The sequence below is a fragment of the Lates calcarifer genome, linkage group LG2 (genome assembly GCF_001640805.2).
Source record: "Lates calcarifer isolate ASB-BC8 linkage group LG2, TLL_Latcal_v3, whole genome shotgun sequence".
NCBI classification, from domain to species: Eukaryota; Metazoa; Chordata; class Actinopteri; family Centropomidae; genus Lates; species Lates calcarifer.
In genome coordinates, this window is record NC_066834.1 from 25,946,081 (window position 1) to 25,962,588 (window position 16,508).

The window sequence follows — 16,508 nt, forward strand, 5'->3', positions numbered from 1 at the left end:
AATCATCAACTCTGTTCATCTTCGCCCGTCTCCAACAGGTGCTCTTCAGAGAATCATCCCCACAACAAACTGACACCATCTCCTATACGGTGACTGGTTTGCGTCCCTGGACTCAGTATGAGTTCAGTGTCCGTACTCACAACCCGGCTGGACACACCAGCAGCCACTGGGTAACTGTAACAACCAGACAGGCCCCTCCTCGTGGCCTAGCCCCTCCAACAGTGAGTCACCTACACGGCCGGCCCAGTGAGGTGTTGATCTCTTGGACACCTCCTTTGGAGCCCAATGGGGTACTTCAGTCTTACAGGATTCAGAGAAACAATGTCAGTTTCTCATTTAGTTTTGACCCCACTGTCCTCAGCTACACTGATGAGGACCTCCTGCCTTTTACAACATACAGGTATTGCTTGCTTTCAAATGAGCTAACATGAATATTTCCTCATGAGGATTTCAAATGAAAAACAAAACAAATATCATTTTTAAACTTTCATTCTGTTCTTTTCTATAGCTATGCAGTCATAGCCTGTACATCTGAGGGGTGCATCATCAGCTCTCATACAAACATCACAACCTTAGAGGCTCCACCTGCCACAGTGGAAGCTCCCACAGTGGTCACCATCACATCCAACAGTATAAACATCTCCTGGAGTAAACCACCAACACAGAATGGAGAGGTTACAGAATATGTGCTGAAACTAAACAACAAAGAAGTTTATCGCGGGAGAGACCAAAATGCAGTGCTGTCAGATCTGCGGCCTCACACATCATATCAACTGGTTCTGTTGGCTTGTACCAGTGGTGGGTGCACCACCAGCACCACAGTGTCAGCCATAACTGAGGAGGCTCCTCCCACTGGCCTGCCTGCCCCAACTCTGAAGGTTTCTGTTTATTTTTGACTTCTAATTAAAACCTATGTTACTAGGTGTGCAATATTTAATCTGTGAATTTCATATTATTCAGTAATAAGTACAGTAAATAAACATGTATTTAAAATTTTACATTTGACACAAGCCACAGGCTCACTGTCTCTCTTTGCCAGTTTATTTGGTTCATGTTGCTAAAACTAATGCATTCTAATACAACAGTCAGTAAATTCTACTTTGGTGAGTTTTTGTTGAAACTGTTTTAAAGAGGTTATATTTTGTGGTGCTGTTCAGCTGAATTGCATTATGCATAAAGGTGTTTCTGTTATTGTAGCCCACCATCATTGATATAAATGGAGTGGACAAAATAATAAAAACACCTGTCTGCATAACACAATACAAGTCAACAGCACTTCAAACTGCAGTATCATGCAGTTGAATCAACACCTCTCTAAAACAGTTTCAGCAAAAACTGAACAAAATGACCTTCATGAAGGTAGGATTTATTGCCACACCATTGTATTAGACTGCATTAGTTTTAGCTCTGTGCCCCTAATAAACTACTGTCTTTTCTTTGTTTCAGACATTTGATGATAAGCAGTTTTCTTTCATTTCAGAGATCTCTCTGATCAGTCTTCTGCACTCTCACACATTTGAATACTTACTGAATATTAAATGCTGTTTGGATGTCTGTCTGATGTGACCACTGACCTATTCTTTGAAGGTTACTGGCCCAGAGTCTGTGGAGATTACCTGGAGACCACCAGAGCACCCTAATGGCATCATAACAGGATACGAACTCTTCAGAGATGGTGAAGTTATCTATGTCGGCGCAGAGAGACATTATCACGACTTCACACTGTTGCCAAACGTGGAATACAGCTACATTATCAGGGCCAACAACAGCAGAGGAGCAGTGAGCAGCGCCACAGCCTCAGCAAAGACTCACCCATCAGCTCCTTCTGGTGTCGGTCTCCCTACACTGACACCTCTGGGACCAAACCAGGTGGGTCATTCACCTAATCAGTCTATACTATATAAGAAACAGCTGAATCATGACATAACTAAAGTTGAAATCTACCTTCGTACTTTCATTAAATTTTGTTTAAATCTTTTGCTGTATGTTGTTTGTCTTTCTAGGTGAGAGTGGAGTGGAGTTCCCCAGCCCGTCCCAATGGAGACATTGTGAGTTACACTGTGTATCAGAGAGATCCAGTCCAGCTCAGCATCACCAGCACTGTTTTCACTCCAAAGGACAGTGCCTTCTCTGACCGACACACCACTCTGCATGGACTGACTCCTTACCACAGGTCAGTCAAAGCACAATTCACCACAGCTAACTTTTATTATGCAGCAAAGTACATTTGTTTATGGTTTGACTGTATGATTTTATGTATACGTTGTAAGGTGGATATATATGTAACTTATTTACAAGAAGTTAATGGATAATTATAGCTTGTTTATAATTTATTTCCTAAAATGGTTGAGAGAAACATTTAACAACGCAGTTACAGTTCCACGTTTCCGTGTGTAGTAAGCACTGTAATGAAGAAAAATATACTGAGGAATAAGAGACAAGAATGAGCAACAAAGAAGGGAACAGAGTGCCATCTTTTGGTAACAAAAAACACTGGTACACTCTTATCTACACTCTAATCCAGGGGCTGTACCACAGGTCAGTTAATAACAGAGCTAGGTTCACTTCATTTTTATTTCAATTAATAACTTGAATTCTCTTAAAAGCGAACAAACAATGCATTCAATTAACATACATCTGAAAATAATTGCACTGAAAGTGACCTTGAATAAAATGATGTGAAGGAGAAAAAAAGAGAAGGGAAGAGGGATTTTTAATAAAAGCCAAGTTAAGTATGGTTTTATTTTGGTTTTCATTTGTAAAATCTCTTCTCAGAAGTATAATAAAGTTCAGCATTGGAGCAAATAAAACCAAAGGTCTGCTTTAAAAAATGATTTGTGTTTTCTCTCAGTGGCTCGTACCATTTACTTCCACATAAAATACAAAAAACATGCACATCATCACAGTGCAGTTTGTGCTGTTTAGCCCCCTGAAAAGTCTGGAGACATCTAAGCAGCTATTACCCTAATAAGTCAAAGCCTTTATTTCCAGTGCCTGTGTGATAAATTAGGATACTAATGCATTTGTCAAATTGTAGACATCTTGATTTGCTGAAAACAACCTGTCAAATGTGCTGTCAAGACTGAGACAGAGAAAGAGAGTCAACCTTGAATCAGCAACAATGTGTCTATCACTCTCTCTCAGACAAAGACAACAGTGTAGACCAGCATCTTTGTGTGTAAGGGTGCATATCCATATGCATATGCATATATATGCATATGCATATGCGGATGTGTGTGTCCATTCCTGTGTTCATGTCATTGTGATTAAATGTGTTGTATATGTGTGTATGTGGTGATAAGATTCAGATAATAAAAGCTCATCAGCCTTATCATCTAAAGATCACTCCCCCACTCTCTGATGACCTTCTATCCATTCACCTCATCTTCATCCCCTTCCCTCTCTTTTCCTCCCCCTCTTTCCCCTCTATCATCTCCTGTATTTCTCTCTTTCTCTAAAACAGAGTTTTCAAATTAGAAACCATAAAATGTTTTTGCTAAATATGTTTTTTTCTGCATTTAGAAATATGTGTCTATGTGTGTGTGTGTGTGTGTGTGTGTGTGTGTGTGTGTGTGTGTGTGTGTGTGTGTGTGTGTGTAGGTATGAGGTAAGGGTGGAGGCTTGCACAGCACTGGGTTGCTCCTCCAGTGACTGGTCACCTATACTCACTCTAGAGGCTCCCCCTGCTGGACAGACAGCGCCACTGTTAGACCTGCAGCCCGACAAACGCACCGGCCTGCAGACCACCTTTCTGCTCACCTGGTCCCCTCCAGCTCAGCCAAATGGTAGAGTCCTGCATTATGAAGTGCACCGCAGGCTGGACCCTACCACTGATATGCACAGGAATGATGCAGCAACACTTGTCTACAGGAATGTCTCCACAGCATACGAAGATGAAGGACTCCAGCCATACACTCTATACCAGTATCAGGTATAATGTTGTCTAGTGAGGTGTGTGTGTGTGTTTAAAGAAGCAAAATACAGCAAATAAATGCTAACTGGTAATTATGACTAAAATCTAACTGATTTAACTATCTGAGAGGAAATGGAAACCAATCCTTCGGTAGTCTGTAAAACAGAGCACCATTGGATTTTGACAGTATTCGGTATTTTATGATGCAACCATGAGGTTTATAGCCGTTTCAACAGTTTTTTTGTTTGTTCATTTTTTGTATTATTTGTATTAGAAAGGATAAAAAACTGCTTGTTAACAAGTTGACTTGTTTACATTTTTTATGGCTATTGTTTATTTTTAAAAACACATGTAATAGCAGGATATTTTTTCAGACAAAGTAAAAAATACAAGAATCCTAAAAGACGTAGGATAACAGAAATAATTGAAAAATATGTACATATAGTGTATACAGAAATATGGTGACTGTAATATATACAGTATTTTCATATACATATTCTCACATGACTGAAACGTTTACTCCTTTTTGTCCTCTGCATTGGACGTGGGAACAAAGCTAAATGTTTTATTGTGATCTGTGAACCTCATTCAGAGATGAGATCTGATGTGACTGACATATCAGAATATGTTGCCTGTTTTCACAGTGAAATGTGTTTCAAAAGTCAAGTCACACACACACAAATACACACACTTCAACTTATATAGACATCCATACATGACAACATACATAGACATACACACACAAACACACAAGCCAAGTAATCAGACAGGTGTTAAATGGAGGGGTCCATATTCATGCTGTTGTGCTGTGCATTGGAACGCTAATTGACAGGCTAGCCCTTTGGAAGCAACAATAACATTAGCATTCCCGCCTGTCAGACATACGAGCCGAGGCCAGAGAACCTGTGTAATTGATTGAGTTTGCCTGATTGTGGTGCCGTCTTTATTTACGAGGGTCCTAATTTATGACAGGAGGAGGGGAGGGAGGGAGGAGCTTTGGGAGATGACGGGCGGGCAACAGAGCCATTAATCACTGGGCGCTCAGAGCACCCACTTCCTGATTACCAGCCAGCCAATCGAATTAACTGTTAGCCCCCTTGGTAACAGAGCTTGTATTGGAAAGACCTTTTAATGGTGACCGCTACACGTCCCCTGAGGATTTGCAAGTGGGAGATTGGGGTACGTGGACAAGGTGGTGGTATGTGTGTGTTGTCCATGAGCATGTGTACACACTGTGTTTGTGTGTGCATGTCAACGTGTGTGTGTGTGTGTGTGTGTGTGTGTGTGTGTGTGTGAGTGTGTGTGTGTGTGTGTGTGTGTGTGTGTGTGTCAGACTCAGTGAAGTGAAGAAACTGTATACATTTTTGGACATTTCATTAGAAGTTATTCTCCATGCCATTTCTCTCAGGTTTCGAACTCTTAAGTTATATTTTCCCAGTCTGTCTGCCCATCTGTAGAACTATATATCTGCCTGGCTTTATTTTTATTTAGCTGTTAATCTGTCTGTGTTCCTATCTGACTCACATCCTTTCTCTCCCTGTGTTTCAGGCGTACACAAGGACGATAAGTCAGTTCAGTTTAGCACACCACAGTGCAGAGAGAGAAATCATATTAGGCTAATTACACTGGGTCATAAGCTCCTATTGACAGCTTTATGCTTGGTTTTAATTACTGCCCACTTTCACACAACTTAGCCCCTTCACCCCAAGTAGATGCACCCGCCAAGTAGCTCTGTTGGCCTATCAGAGCGCTCAAATCAAGTCCGCAGTCCAAGTGTCCAATAAAAAGGCTTGAATACTGTCTGGAAGTTTCCCGAAGTCGTTTGTTGCCATGGCGGCTCATTTGCTGCCATGGCAGCTAACAGGGTGTATTTTTATTTTGTGTCTAATAAGCCAAATCATGGTCCAATAGGAGGGGAGAGGAGAGAGACCAGTAAAAAGTCTGTAGATGATATAAGAGCGACGAGATGAATTCTACCTTTCAGCACTGGATCAAGGGCAAGGTGATCTGGGCTGACTTTAGTTTTGAACTTTTTTCTCCCTGCTCTGTCTATGTGGTACAAACTTCTTAATCAAACCCAAAGTGTTGCGTCATGTTGAGGCTTGGACAGTGTTGCTACTAGGGGAAGAACATGGCTGTTGCTGGGTAGAAATATTTTATTGCTGCAAGTTATAAATTTTCATGATGGCAGAAGCAAATTTAATGGAAACTCTTAAGCAACAAGTCACGTCAGAGTTCCTGTGTAGAAACTACACAGTGTATGTGGTAGAAAACTTTCTCTTTCACCAGATGCTGATTCACTTTTTTCCTCAGGCTATTTATCTAGACATTTTGTGTCTAACTGTTAACATCCAGACACATACAGAAGTAATTAAAACTCAGTTATATGTGAGCCTGAATCACCTGATCTCTGTGCTATTCAAAACCAACAATGTAATCACCATAGTTTAAATGATAAACAAATGTATCAGTTGTCGGTTGTCTCACACCCATCATACACACACGCACACACACACACACACACACACAAACACAGTGGGCTCATCTCCCACAGCCTTTACCCACACACTTCTCTTTAACCTTTCCTTATCAGAGTGACAGCATGCCCTTTACCTAACGAACCCTCTCTCTTCCGTCCCTCCACCCCACCTTCTCCACACAGGCTCCTGTCCTTTCCCTCATTCCTCTTCCTGCCATCCCTCCCACCGTTCCCTTTTCTCCATCCACCACACATCAATAAAGACAATGGCCCAAAAGAAAGATAATGCAATACATAAACAAGAAAAGAAGACTGACTGTAAGACTGTGCAGTCACTAAATTTAGAACTTAGTCTTGATATTTACATTTACTTGCTTGATTGCAGACTTTTGGTAAGACTTTTAAAGTTTAAGTGTTTGTATTTATACTCTGACCACTTACATAATTGCATGTAAGAGCAGTAAATATCCATTTCATAATAATTATTACATGATAAAAAATATAATTTTGACTATCAAGGAAATTGTAATTTAAAAATTTCAGGACAAATCCTGAGGACATCTACTACCTAATACTTATTATTATTCTATTGTGTAAACTCGGAAATAGCTCACCAGACTGGTGTATACCAATAAGCTGTATTCCCATTTTGTTGGGTACTGGATCTGTGTTACAGCTGTTGGGGTTGTTTGACTATTAGAGAATTAAACTCAACTTAAAGTAGGACTGTAGAGTTTTACAAGTTGTTTCGGTTGTTGTGATCAGAGAATCAACAGTTAGTGTAAAACTATGTATGTACAGTGCAGTAACCAAATCATGTGTTCAATACAGATACAGAAAAAAGTATGACAGTGAAAGAGGCAAAGTTTGTGTAACGGGAAAATGTAATTTCAATGTAATCTTACCTACAGAAAAAAATCTGTCTCAGTGTAAGCAGGTTTATCGGGGGCCACAAATTTTCAAAACAGCACTTAGCTCAAAATTTTTTTCAGGTTCTTCTCTTTGAATCTTGTCCACCCTTCTCCTCCTGTCCTCCTCCTCCTCCTCCTCCCCATCCCCAGTCTCTCCATCTTCCATTCTTCTTTCCTCTCTCCCATCTCAGTCCATCTGTGCTGTCACTTAGATCAATCAGTCTGATTGATCACGGCCTAATTGACTATTATTGAGGTTAATTCAACTCTTAACACACTTGCGCGCACACACACGCACGCACAAAACTCGCAATCACAGCCACAAACAGCAAACTGCACACACACGGACACACACTTTCAAGACTAGAGCTCAGACCCATCCATCTGCCTTCTGCACTACTTCTGACAGGCTACAGATGACTTACACATGCAAATCTCAACCCCGCCTGACCCTGTGCTGTGTACACCCTCTAATTATACCCAACACAAGCACACAAATAAGATTACTGTGTGTGTGTGTGTGTGTGTGTGTGTGTGTGTGTGTGTGTGTGTGTGTGTGCGCATGTGCATGCGTGCATGCGCATGCATGTGCGTGCGTGCGTGTGTGTGTGTGTGTGTGTGTGTGTGTGTGTGTGTGTTTGTGTATGTGTGAATAACTCCTTGATGAAGGTGAAAAGTAATTGTCATGCAGATATGTTAGTGTTGGGTTGCATGGTGAAAAGGTTTTGCTCTCACTGCTGATGGTGGTTTTGATGGATGGTCCAATGAATTGACTTATATCCTTTTGTTGGACTGGTGGTTACTGGGTAATTAAGAGAAGCTTTCATCATTAAGAGTTAATAAATCAGATCTAAAATCCTAATGGCTGAAGAGGAAAGTTCACATGATGCTCACTTTGTGTCACATGTTCTCTCTCCTTTATTTACCATCAGTTCAGACATCAGGATATTCTTGGCTAATATGAGCCTTTGACCAACAGGTGTGGGCTGTGAATTTGGCCGGTCGTGCTGGCAGTCCGTGGGCCAGTGGGAGGACAGGACCTGCCCCACCTGAGGGCGTAGGCCCACCAGTTTTCCTGCGTGTTTCAGCAACCTCAGCAGTAGTGGACATCCATCCTCCAGCTCGATCCAATGGGATTGTTAGTCTTTACAGAGTGTTCTCACTGCACCACAACAACCACACTCTGGTAAGGCACATTTAATGCTGCAGTTAATAATGAACTTTCTGGGTTTGATTTCTGTGCTGTCTTCTCTTTAATTTGTGCTTTTTCACAACTACAACCCTTTCTGTGATCACTGCCTCTTCTTCACCTTCTCCTAATATTTCCTCTTTCTCCACAGCCCTCACACAAACTCTGTCATATTACTACACTGACCTAAAACATGAACTTACCTCACTATCCCCTTCTTGTAGCTCTCAGAGGGAACATCCCATCAACAGACACTCCATGGTTTACGTCCTTACACCCAGTACTGGGTAGGAGTAGAAGCCTGCACCTGTTATCAGGTAATATTACCAGAAAGCGGGGTTGCATGCGGGGGACCTGCCTAATTTTGAATAGGTCCCCCTCATACTGGCAAAACAGCTATGACCTGTTGGGGCTTGGAAATAGGATCTCCTGTACTGTCTGGCACCAGGACATTGGCAGCAGATTCTTTGGGTCCTGTGGGTTGTAGGATAGGGCCTCCATGGATCGGACTTGTTCTGGATCATCCCACAGATACTTTTCCTGGAGACATTTCTGAGCAGTTTTTGTGGTGTGGTGGGAACATTATCCTGCTGGTGGAGGCCCCTGACATTGGGGAGTGTTGTTGCCACTGGGGGTGCGTGCTTGGTCTAAAACAATGTTTAGGTGGGTGGTACATGTCAAAGTAACATCCAGATGAATGAAGGACCCATGGTTTCTCAGCAGAACATTGTATTGTAACAAGATGATAAATGTTATTCACTTCAGCTGTCAGTGATGGCTGATTGGTGTATTCTGTAGTTGTAATATGGCTGTACTTGGTCATGAACATAAGATCTTATCTAGCCTAAACTTTGAGCAGTCTCCACTGCTTTTATTAAGCTATTTTTGACACAAGAAAACATCCTCCACTTGAGTAATATTTATGTTAAGTAACATTTAACACAGTTTAAGTCAAGTGAAGTGCTTGCATAAATAGCAACATTTTTACTGTACAATACTTTAGGTTGCATATTGTGTATATAGTTTTTTTTTTTTAATAAATTCTGCCAGGATACTGCACTTGTACACTAAACCTTTGAAGTCTCTGTTTTGAACATTTGTCAGTGCTGTAGCCAGGGTCCAGTGAGTGAGCTCCACACCATGGCTGCACCCCCAGCACACCAGCCCCCTCCTCGTCCTGTCACCCTGACCTCCCGCTCTGTTCAGTTGGACTGGGATGAGCCTCTGGCACCTAATGGAGTGATTGAAAGGTGGGTAAACAACATAAAAAGTTCACATTGTTTGGGAAAACTGCTTGACCAGACTGCTTGAACAACATACCATAATCTCACTGTCACTCACTCAGTCTCTTTTTCTTTGTTTCCAGCTGTGAGCTACATCTCAGATCAGCTTGCCCACAGCCCCCTCAGCCTATACCCCTCCCTTGTGTTGAGGGACCAGCTGAAATCTGTTTCTTTGGCAAAAGGCGAAGCTACAATGTGACAGGTGAGATCACATTTATGTCAAGTTCTGAGGAACAATGACCACAATAAAACAACAAAAAAGTGTAAACACAGTAAAGTCAGGATTCTCAGTAGTGAGGGATCCATTAAAAATACAGAGCACAGGAAGTCTAAAACCAGCAAGGAATGTGTAAAGACTTGATGCATGTCCCAAAATTAGCCAAGCTTTCTGAGTAAGTCGAACTGAGGCAGACTGCTAACCCTCATCAAAGTAGTATAAAAGCATGTAACACCATGTCAGATGTACGTACTTGGTGTGTTATGTGTCTCAGTTATATGTTTTGTATGAATAAACACAACTAAACTGTGCAGGTCTCCAACCATATTCCACCTATGAGCTGAGAGCTGCCTGCTTCAACAACATGGGCAGCACTGCCTCCAACTGGACAACTGTTACTACACTCAGTGAAGGTAACATATCAAATCCTCAACCATGATAACATAAGAAACATAAAAAACACATCCAAAGTTTTACTTACCCACCCCCGTCTCTTTCTGTCTCTCTTTCTTTCTCTGTCCCTCCAGCCCCCCAATATGTGTCTCCTTTCTCAGTGGGCAGTAATCTGACAGTCATTTGGCTGGACTGGGCAGGGTCCTTTTCCCTCAACGGATACCTGAAGGAGTATAGTGTGACTGAGAGCCAGCTGAGGGTCTATACTGGCTTCTACAGCTATCTCCATATTCCACGCACCTCACAGAAAAGTGAGAGCACACATATACCAAACACCCTTATACATATCCTCTCACAAATGTATACATATCATAGACTTTCAAAGAGGAGTGTCTACCGCTTCAAACGTGCAATGCAAGTACAATTAGAGAAATACACACTCGTTTGCTCTAAACAAATCAAATTTGGTGCGTTTCTGATGTTGAATACAGCAATGCTGTAACAAATAAACAAATAAATAAAACATATACACCATATATACATGTAGATATAACTATGCTATGATTCTGGAGCATCTAACTTTGTTTAATATGATTGGTTAACTCAATCCAGTCCATAAGCATTAGAACAGCATCACAGATTGAGTTGCAGTTGTGAGTTGAGAGAGTTGGATTGTTGACAGGAGAAGCATCCAGAAGTGACTGTAAAGAGCAGTTTTGCTTCAGGCTTTTGCTTCAGTTGGCAGTTTAATTTTTGGTGTGTAGTGGCCTCACAGAGAACTGAAAGCTTTAGACTAAGTTCTTAATGAAAATGTTCTAACGTTTATATTTTAACCTAATTTGTGTTCTCTTGCTCTCTGTGTCTCTCTCCTCCTGTTCTTCTCAGCTCTGTCATTGCAGGTGACTTGTACCACAAACAGTGGCAGCGCCAGTACACCCACCATCAGATACAGCCCTGCCACAGGCCTGGGTAACACACGCACATACACACACACACACACACACACACACACACACACCACTAGAATAAGTCCAAATGTAAAATCAAACCTGAATCTGAATATTCCACAGTGATTCAGGAACCTGTCTGTCACTGTCCTCCCCATTTCAATTCAGTGAAACTATAAATACTCAACTAGTAACTTATCTCTCTCTCTCTCTCTCTCTCTCTCTCTCTCTCTCTCTCTCTCTGTGTCTGCAGGTCCTCCTGAGCCTGAGGACAGTGATATACAGGGCGTCAGCATGTCAGCAACCCCTGTTTACTCTGAGCTTTGGTTCATCCTGCTGTTAGCACTGCTGGGTCTATTTCTGCTAGCAATACTGCTGGGCCTAGTGCTACAAAGGTATTCTGGTGTCATGTGTAGCATGTAAGAGGTTTGAGGTGTGAACAGAATGTAATAGAATTTCTTCTCAAATACTCTGCACTTGTCAATATAAAACTGTACCAATACATAAAACAGAGCATAACAGACATGTCTGCAGAACACTGCACACTCTGTATAATAACACAGACAATTTAGAACAAAAGGGTGTTAATGATGTTTTTTTTTCCTCCCTTCCAGAGCTCTGAGGAAGAATCCATCAGCCAGAGAGCGCCCTCCGCTGGTCATGCTTCAGAAGACAAGAAAGACCGGTGGAGAGACATACGTGGTGAGTGGACAGAGATACAAGGCACTCAGAAAGAGGGAGTGACAGGATAATTTACACAAGTGCACAGTTGGTTCCATCTCCCCTGTTGTTTTTAAGCAGATTCTGGTTCATCAAGCTATTTAGTTTGGATGTTTTAATGTCAATTTAAAAGCCTAATCAGAGATGGGGACAACACATTAGCTTCAGCTAGGAGCCCTATTTACATTAAATGCGGTCCCGGTTAAATAAACAAGAGAGCATCATCTGATACATTTAAATTTGTTTCAAGTAGATACATCATCCCATTTTATCTCTCAAATAACTCATTACCAGTAAACAAAATTACAAAACTATACACTTTTTTCCATTGATTGATTAAGTGGTTTGTTCAATTAGTTTCTAACTTTTTTCCATTTCTTTCACAACTCCTCTTTAAATTTTCTCATATTATTTGAATTCATACAATTTTCCCCCTTTTTTCTCTTTTTTGTTCTCTGTCAATCTTTCTTGCTCTATTTTTTCTTCTTTTATATCTCTCTTCATTACCTCCCCTCCTCATTATACTATATACTATACTCTCCATCCTCTCCTCTCTCTGTCTCTCTCAGAGGCCCTGTCCTGAGTTGTGCTCTAAACATCACTCCGGCTCTGTGCTCTTCCCTGATCGCCCCACAGTAAGATTGTTTTCTAGTATTTTATTGTCAAAAACCCTAAATGTTTATTTTATTGTCCCCCTGCAGTTTGACACTGTAGCAGACTGTGTTGAGATCAGCAACGTTATACTTAAAAGCTACACTATGTACACTGAGGTATGGGACTGTGAATCTGTGTGGGTGCCTTTCTGCGCATGTCTGTTTTTGTTTGTGTATGCATGCTTTGTGTGTGTGTGTGTGTGTGTGTGTGCACACCCCACACTGATAAAGCCCTGGTAGAATGAAACAAAGGCCAGCTGCATGTTTTGTATTCACAGTACAGGAGTACAGGAAGAGAAGCATGAATTGATCTTCACATATTATAAAATGAATTTTAAATCTGTGGTTGGTTCATCCTAGTTTGTAAAGGTAAAACATGTTGTACAATGTGTCTTTGTGTTGACTTTCTACATGAAACAAATAAAACCATCTGGTACATTTCATAGGAGGAGCCATAAAGCCAGAATTCACACTGAAGACTGTTTTGTACTTGTTACTCATATGTTTTAGTTTATTTGTGAACAAATGTCAAAAAAAAAAAAAGAAAACATTTTTCCAGAGATGTTACTCAGCCCCTCTCCTGTGTGGCAGAAAGGGTCAGCCCTTGCTGGCTACTGCCCCCTGTTGGTTGTTGATATTATGACAGTGTTATGTGTTATTTTCATTTCATTTCATTTCCCTAAATGTAGTTGAACAATAATATCCAGACCACGTACAGTTATATTTGTTTTTGCTTTGTTTTGTTTTTTTAAGTTTGTTAAGTTTGTTTTAAGTAATACCCTTTTGGGTGGAATTGCAGTTAAAGGAATATAGCAGTGTACCTTACACCACTGCCCACTGTTTCATTTAAAAATCAATTTGCACAGTCTGGTGTTAGTAAGGCAAAGTAAACATCATATCTGTGTTTTTTTCTTAATAAAATCCAGGTTGTTGTTGTGGTAATGCAGTGCTCATATAAAACTACAGCATGCACAGAAATATCATAGCGGTAATATGAAGTATCTGATTTGTAATAAATCTGTCTCTCAGGGTTTGACAGACACAAAGATAGTCGGCAGCAGTGCACGGTTCAGCCCCATGTCTGTCTTGCGAGTCCCAAGCCAAACAGACCTCAGTCAAGTCTACTCCCAGCATTCCTTGCACCGCAGTGTCAGTCAGCTGATTGACAGGAAGTCACTGATGATGGAGGAAGGAAGCTGGGACAACCCACTGGGACATGATTCTGGGCTGGTGAGGATTGAAATATGTTTACATTTTATGTTGCCATTACATTTTTTTTTTTTTTATTACAATAGTTTTCTAGTAACCCGCCCTGTCAGGAGCACCAGAACCACCACCAATTGGCACTTATAGCAGAAAGTCAGGTGATTACTTAGAATCTGAGAAATCATCTGTGGGGCACAGTATCACTGGACCACAGAATTAAATAAAAGACTGCTTCAGGTCGTTCACTGGAAAAAATTGTTCTTTTATTTCATTTGTCTTTAGTCAATCTCTGCAGATTGAAACTCATTAAAATTGTGACAAAAATATCAAAGACAGGACTCATGGAGGGCAGCACAGGTGAGGGGAAGTGTGTCAAAACAGTTGCCATCAATCTCAAATAGAAGTAACTATGGTCTCAAGCTGTAGTATTTTGTCATTCTGTGGATGTTTTACACAAGTTGATTTAATATAATCTTAGGACAAAGCATCTGAAGTGAGCTACATTCTACATGATTTATGCTAAATCAGAATGTCTGCAGTCAGAAAGGCCTGTTGGTGTCTCTTTTGCTCTCTGTCACTGAGTTCATACAGTACATACAGTAACTGTTGCAGATCTTGCCAGTGACTAAATGCTGTGAATCCCTTTATTTTCTTTCAGTATGTGGAGGAAGATGAGTTTGTGGACGCCATCAAGGCTTTAAGCTCTGCAAAAAAGGAACACACCATGTTCACTGACACTCATCTTTAAGACAAGAGCCCCAGTCTAATCAAGCATCAACAGTCACAAGTCAAACTTAGTTTAAAACCCAGACAGTAAAACATTCAAATGTTATTCAGTGTTAGATGAGGACGAACAAGACTTCTAACAGGACTGGGAAGTCTCAAAAAAAAAAAAAAAAGATATATATGCTTGTGATGCACTAGGAGAGTATTAATAATGTTTTGCTGATATGACTTAGAGCTCACTGAATTGAATGTTCTGGATGTAGTATGATTCACTGTCTCTGCTTGCCAATAGTTAGTAGTGTAGTCATTTAAGAAAATGCAACAAGATCAACAGTAGCGGGTTAACTTCTCACTATTAAGAATCAAACCAGTCTAGAAAACAATTAATGTCTAATGTCTAAAGTTTTCAGTCACCTCCTCTGTTTCAACAAGCTGTTGTGCCTAGTAAGCTTAAACATTATCAGCAGCAATCGTCCTTTAGTCGTAAGACAAATGGCCTTGGTGTTAGTTTTATGATAAAAAATGCCAATTGTTTTTTATTTTTAATGTTTTAACTGTGGCTGGGAATCACTGATGTGCCGTCTGATTGTCGTGATTATGTGATGTAACTTGAAAGCCCAACCTGAGATTTTACTGATCGTATCAGTTGTGGACAGTTTACATTTACATTGGCATAATGAAATTAAGCTTTGCTCGGCTGTAGTTAAGTTAAATGTGTGAGCTTAGTTGTCAGTGGACTACAGAGTCAGTGTAGTTTGTCTGTGGCCCTACAGTCTTTTCCATCCTTCTGTCATGAACACAATCAGCTTAAGAAGTGAAAATAAATCTCTGCAATGTCCTGTTTTGTGGCAGGAATGAAACATTGTTTATATTTTGATTCCACAGGTTGGCGCTTTAATTTTTAGAGCGAGCTGCAGTATTTATCAGGGCAGGATGTTGAATTCCTGGGTAATGTTGATGGGTTGTCATGTTTTTTGTGTAAAAAATTGAAGCCTACTGTATTGTTCTGAAACTTTTTTCTTTGTTACACTGGCAGTATTATTTATGGATGTTGTACAAAAAGTGTTATTTATAGATGATTCATGATTCAATGTTTGTGTTTTTCTGGGAAAATATAAATAATGGCCAATGGTCAAGATTATGTTGTTTTCTACTTGTGTACTTACATTTTCTTTACGTGAAACATTTTTGAATTATTAACACATTCCTGCAGTCAGTATTAATATGTAATTGGATGCTACTAGTCTTAATTGAAGTTGCTCTGTTTACATTTGTTTCTTACTACTTTCTTACTTAGAGACTCAGACTGGTCACAAGTTGAGTTTGTAAAAACACAGATGTGCCGTCAGCTGTATAGAGACTTAGTAACAACACTCAGTCACACTCACCAGCACAAACACACAGAGGGGCCCGTCTCTCCATCAGAACCACGCAGCTGTAATTTAGTTTTGCTCCTTTGTCCCTTAAGGGGACATCAAGGCAAGTTTGAAATTAACAAACTGGCAGTAACAACCCTGCCCCTCGCTCAAGGACACCAGTCTGACAAGGGCACTTCTAAAACATTCACAGCCGCATTCACAGCTATTGTCAGACAGAGAGAGAGGGAGAGGTTGTGAAAAGAGAGCTTGTGGAGTGATTGTAAGGGACAGTATGGCCCTGAGCTACACACACACGCACACACACACACAAACACAGGGTTTTATTAAACTCATAAATCACAGTGACGACAGACGGCGTCTCAGAGAGGAGACTGTCTGAACGGGAAGGTTAGTGAAATGAAAGCGCTGGGGAAACATACCCACATACACACAAACCTTTGTGACACAAACAAAACAAAAATTGTGCACTTTGGAAACTTATTCACACAAACC

At 40.7% G+C, this 16,508-nt stretch overlaps 1 protein-coding gene across 1 annotated transcript in view; it reads left to right on the top strand.

Moving 5' to 3' along the window:
- ush2a (Usher syndrome 2A (autosomal recessive, mild)) overlaps nt 1-15,778 on the top strand; it is a 188,297-nt gene extending 172,519 nt beyond the window's left edge. Inside the window, exons 78-94 of the mRNA XM_018666882.2 lie at nt 39-400; nt 509-878; nt 1,588-1,869; nt 2,004-2,173; nt 3,601-3,931; nt 8,283-8,489; nt 8,717-8,809; nt 9,597-9,742; nt 9,859-9,977; nt 10,307-10,405; nt 10,520-10,696; nt 11,271-11,354; nt 11,586-11,727; nt 11,947-12,034; nt 12,754-12,822; nt 13,735-13,935; nt 14,570-15,778. Of these exons, the coding sequence (XP_018522398.1) occupies nt 39-400; nt 509-878; nt 1,588-1,869; nt 2,004-2,173; nt 3,601-3,931; nt 8,283-8,489; nt 8,717-8,809; nt 9,597-9,742; nt 9,859-9,977; nt 10,307-10,405; nt 10,520-10,696; nt 11,271-11,354; nt 11,586-11,727; nt 11,947-12,034; nt 12,754-12,822; nt 13,735-13,935; nt 14,570-14,659 (3,030 nt within the window). The 3' untranslated portion in view covers nt 14,660-15,778. The remainder of the gene's footprint in view (nt 1-38; nt 401-508; nt 879-1,587; nt 1,870-2,003; nt 2,174-3,600; nt 3,932-8,282; nt 8,490-8,716; nt 8,810-9,596; nt 9,743-9,858; nt 9,978-10,306; nt 10,406-10,519; nt 10,697-11,270; nt 11,355-11,585; nt 11,728-11,946; nt 12,035-12,753; nt 12,823-13,734; nt 13,936-14,569) is intronic.
- The last annotated feature ends 730 nt before the right edge of the window (nt 15,779-16,508 follow it).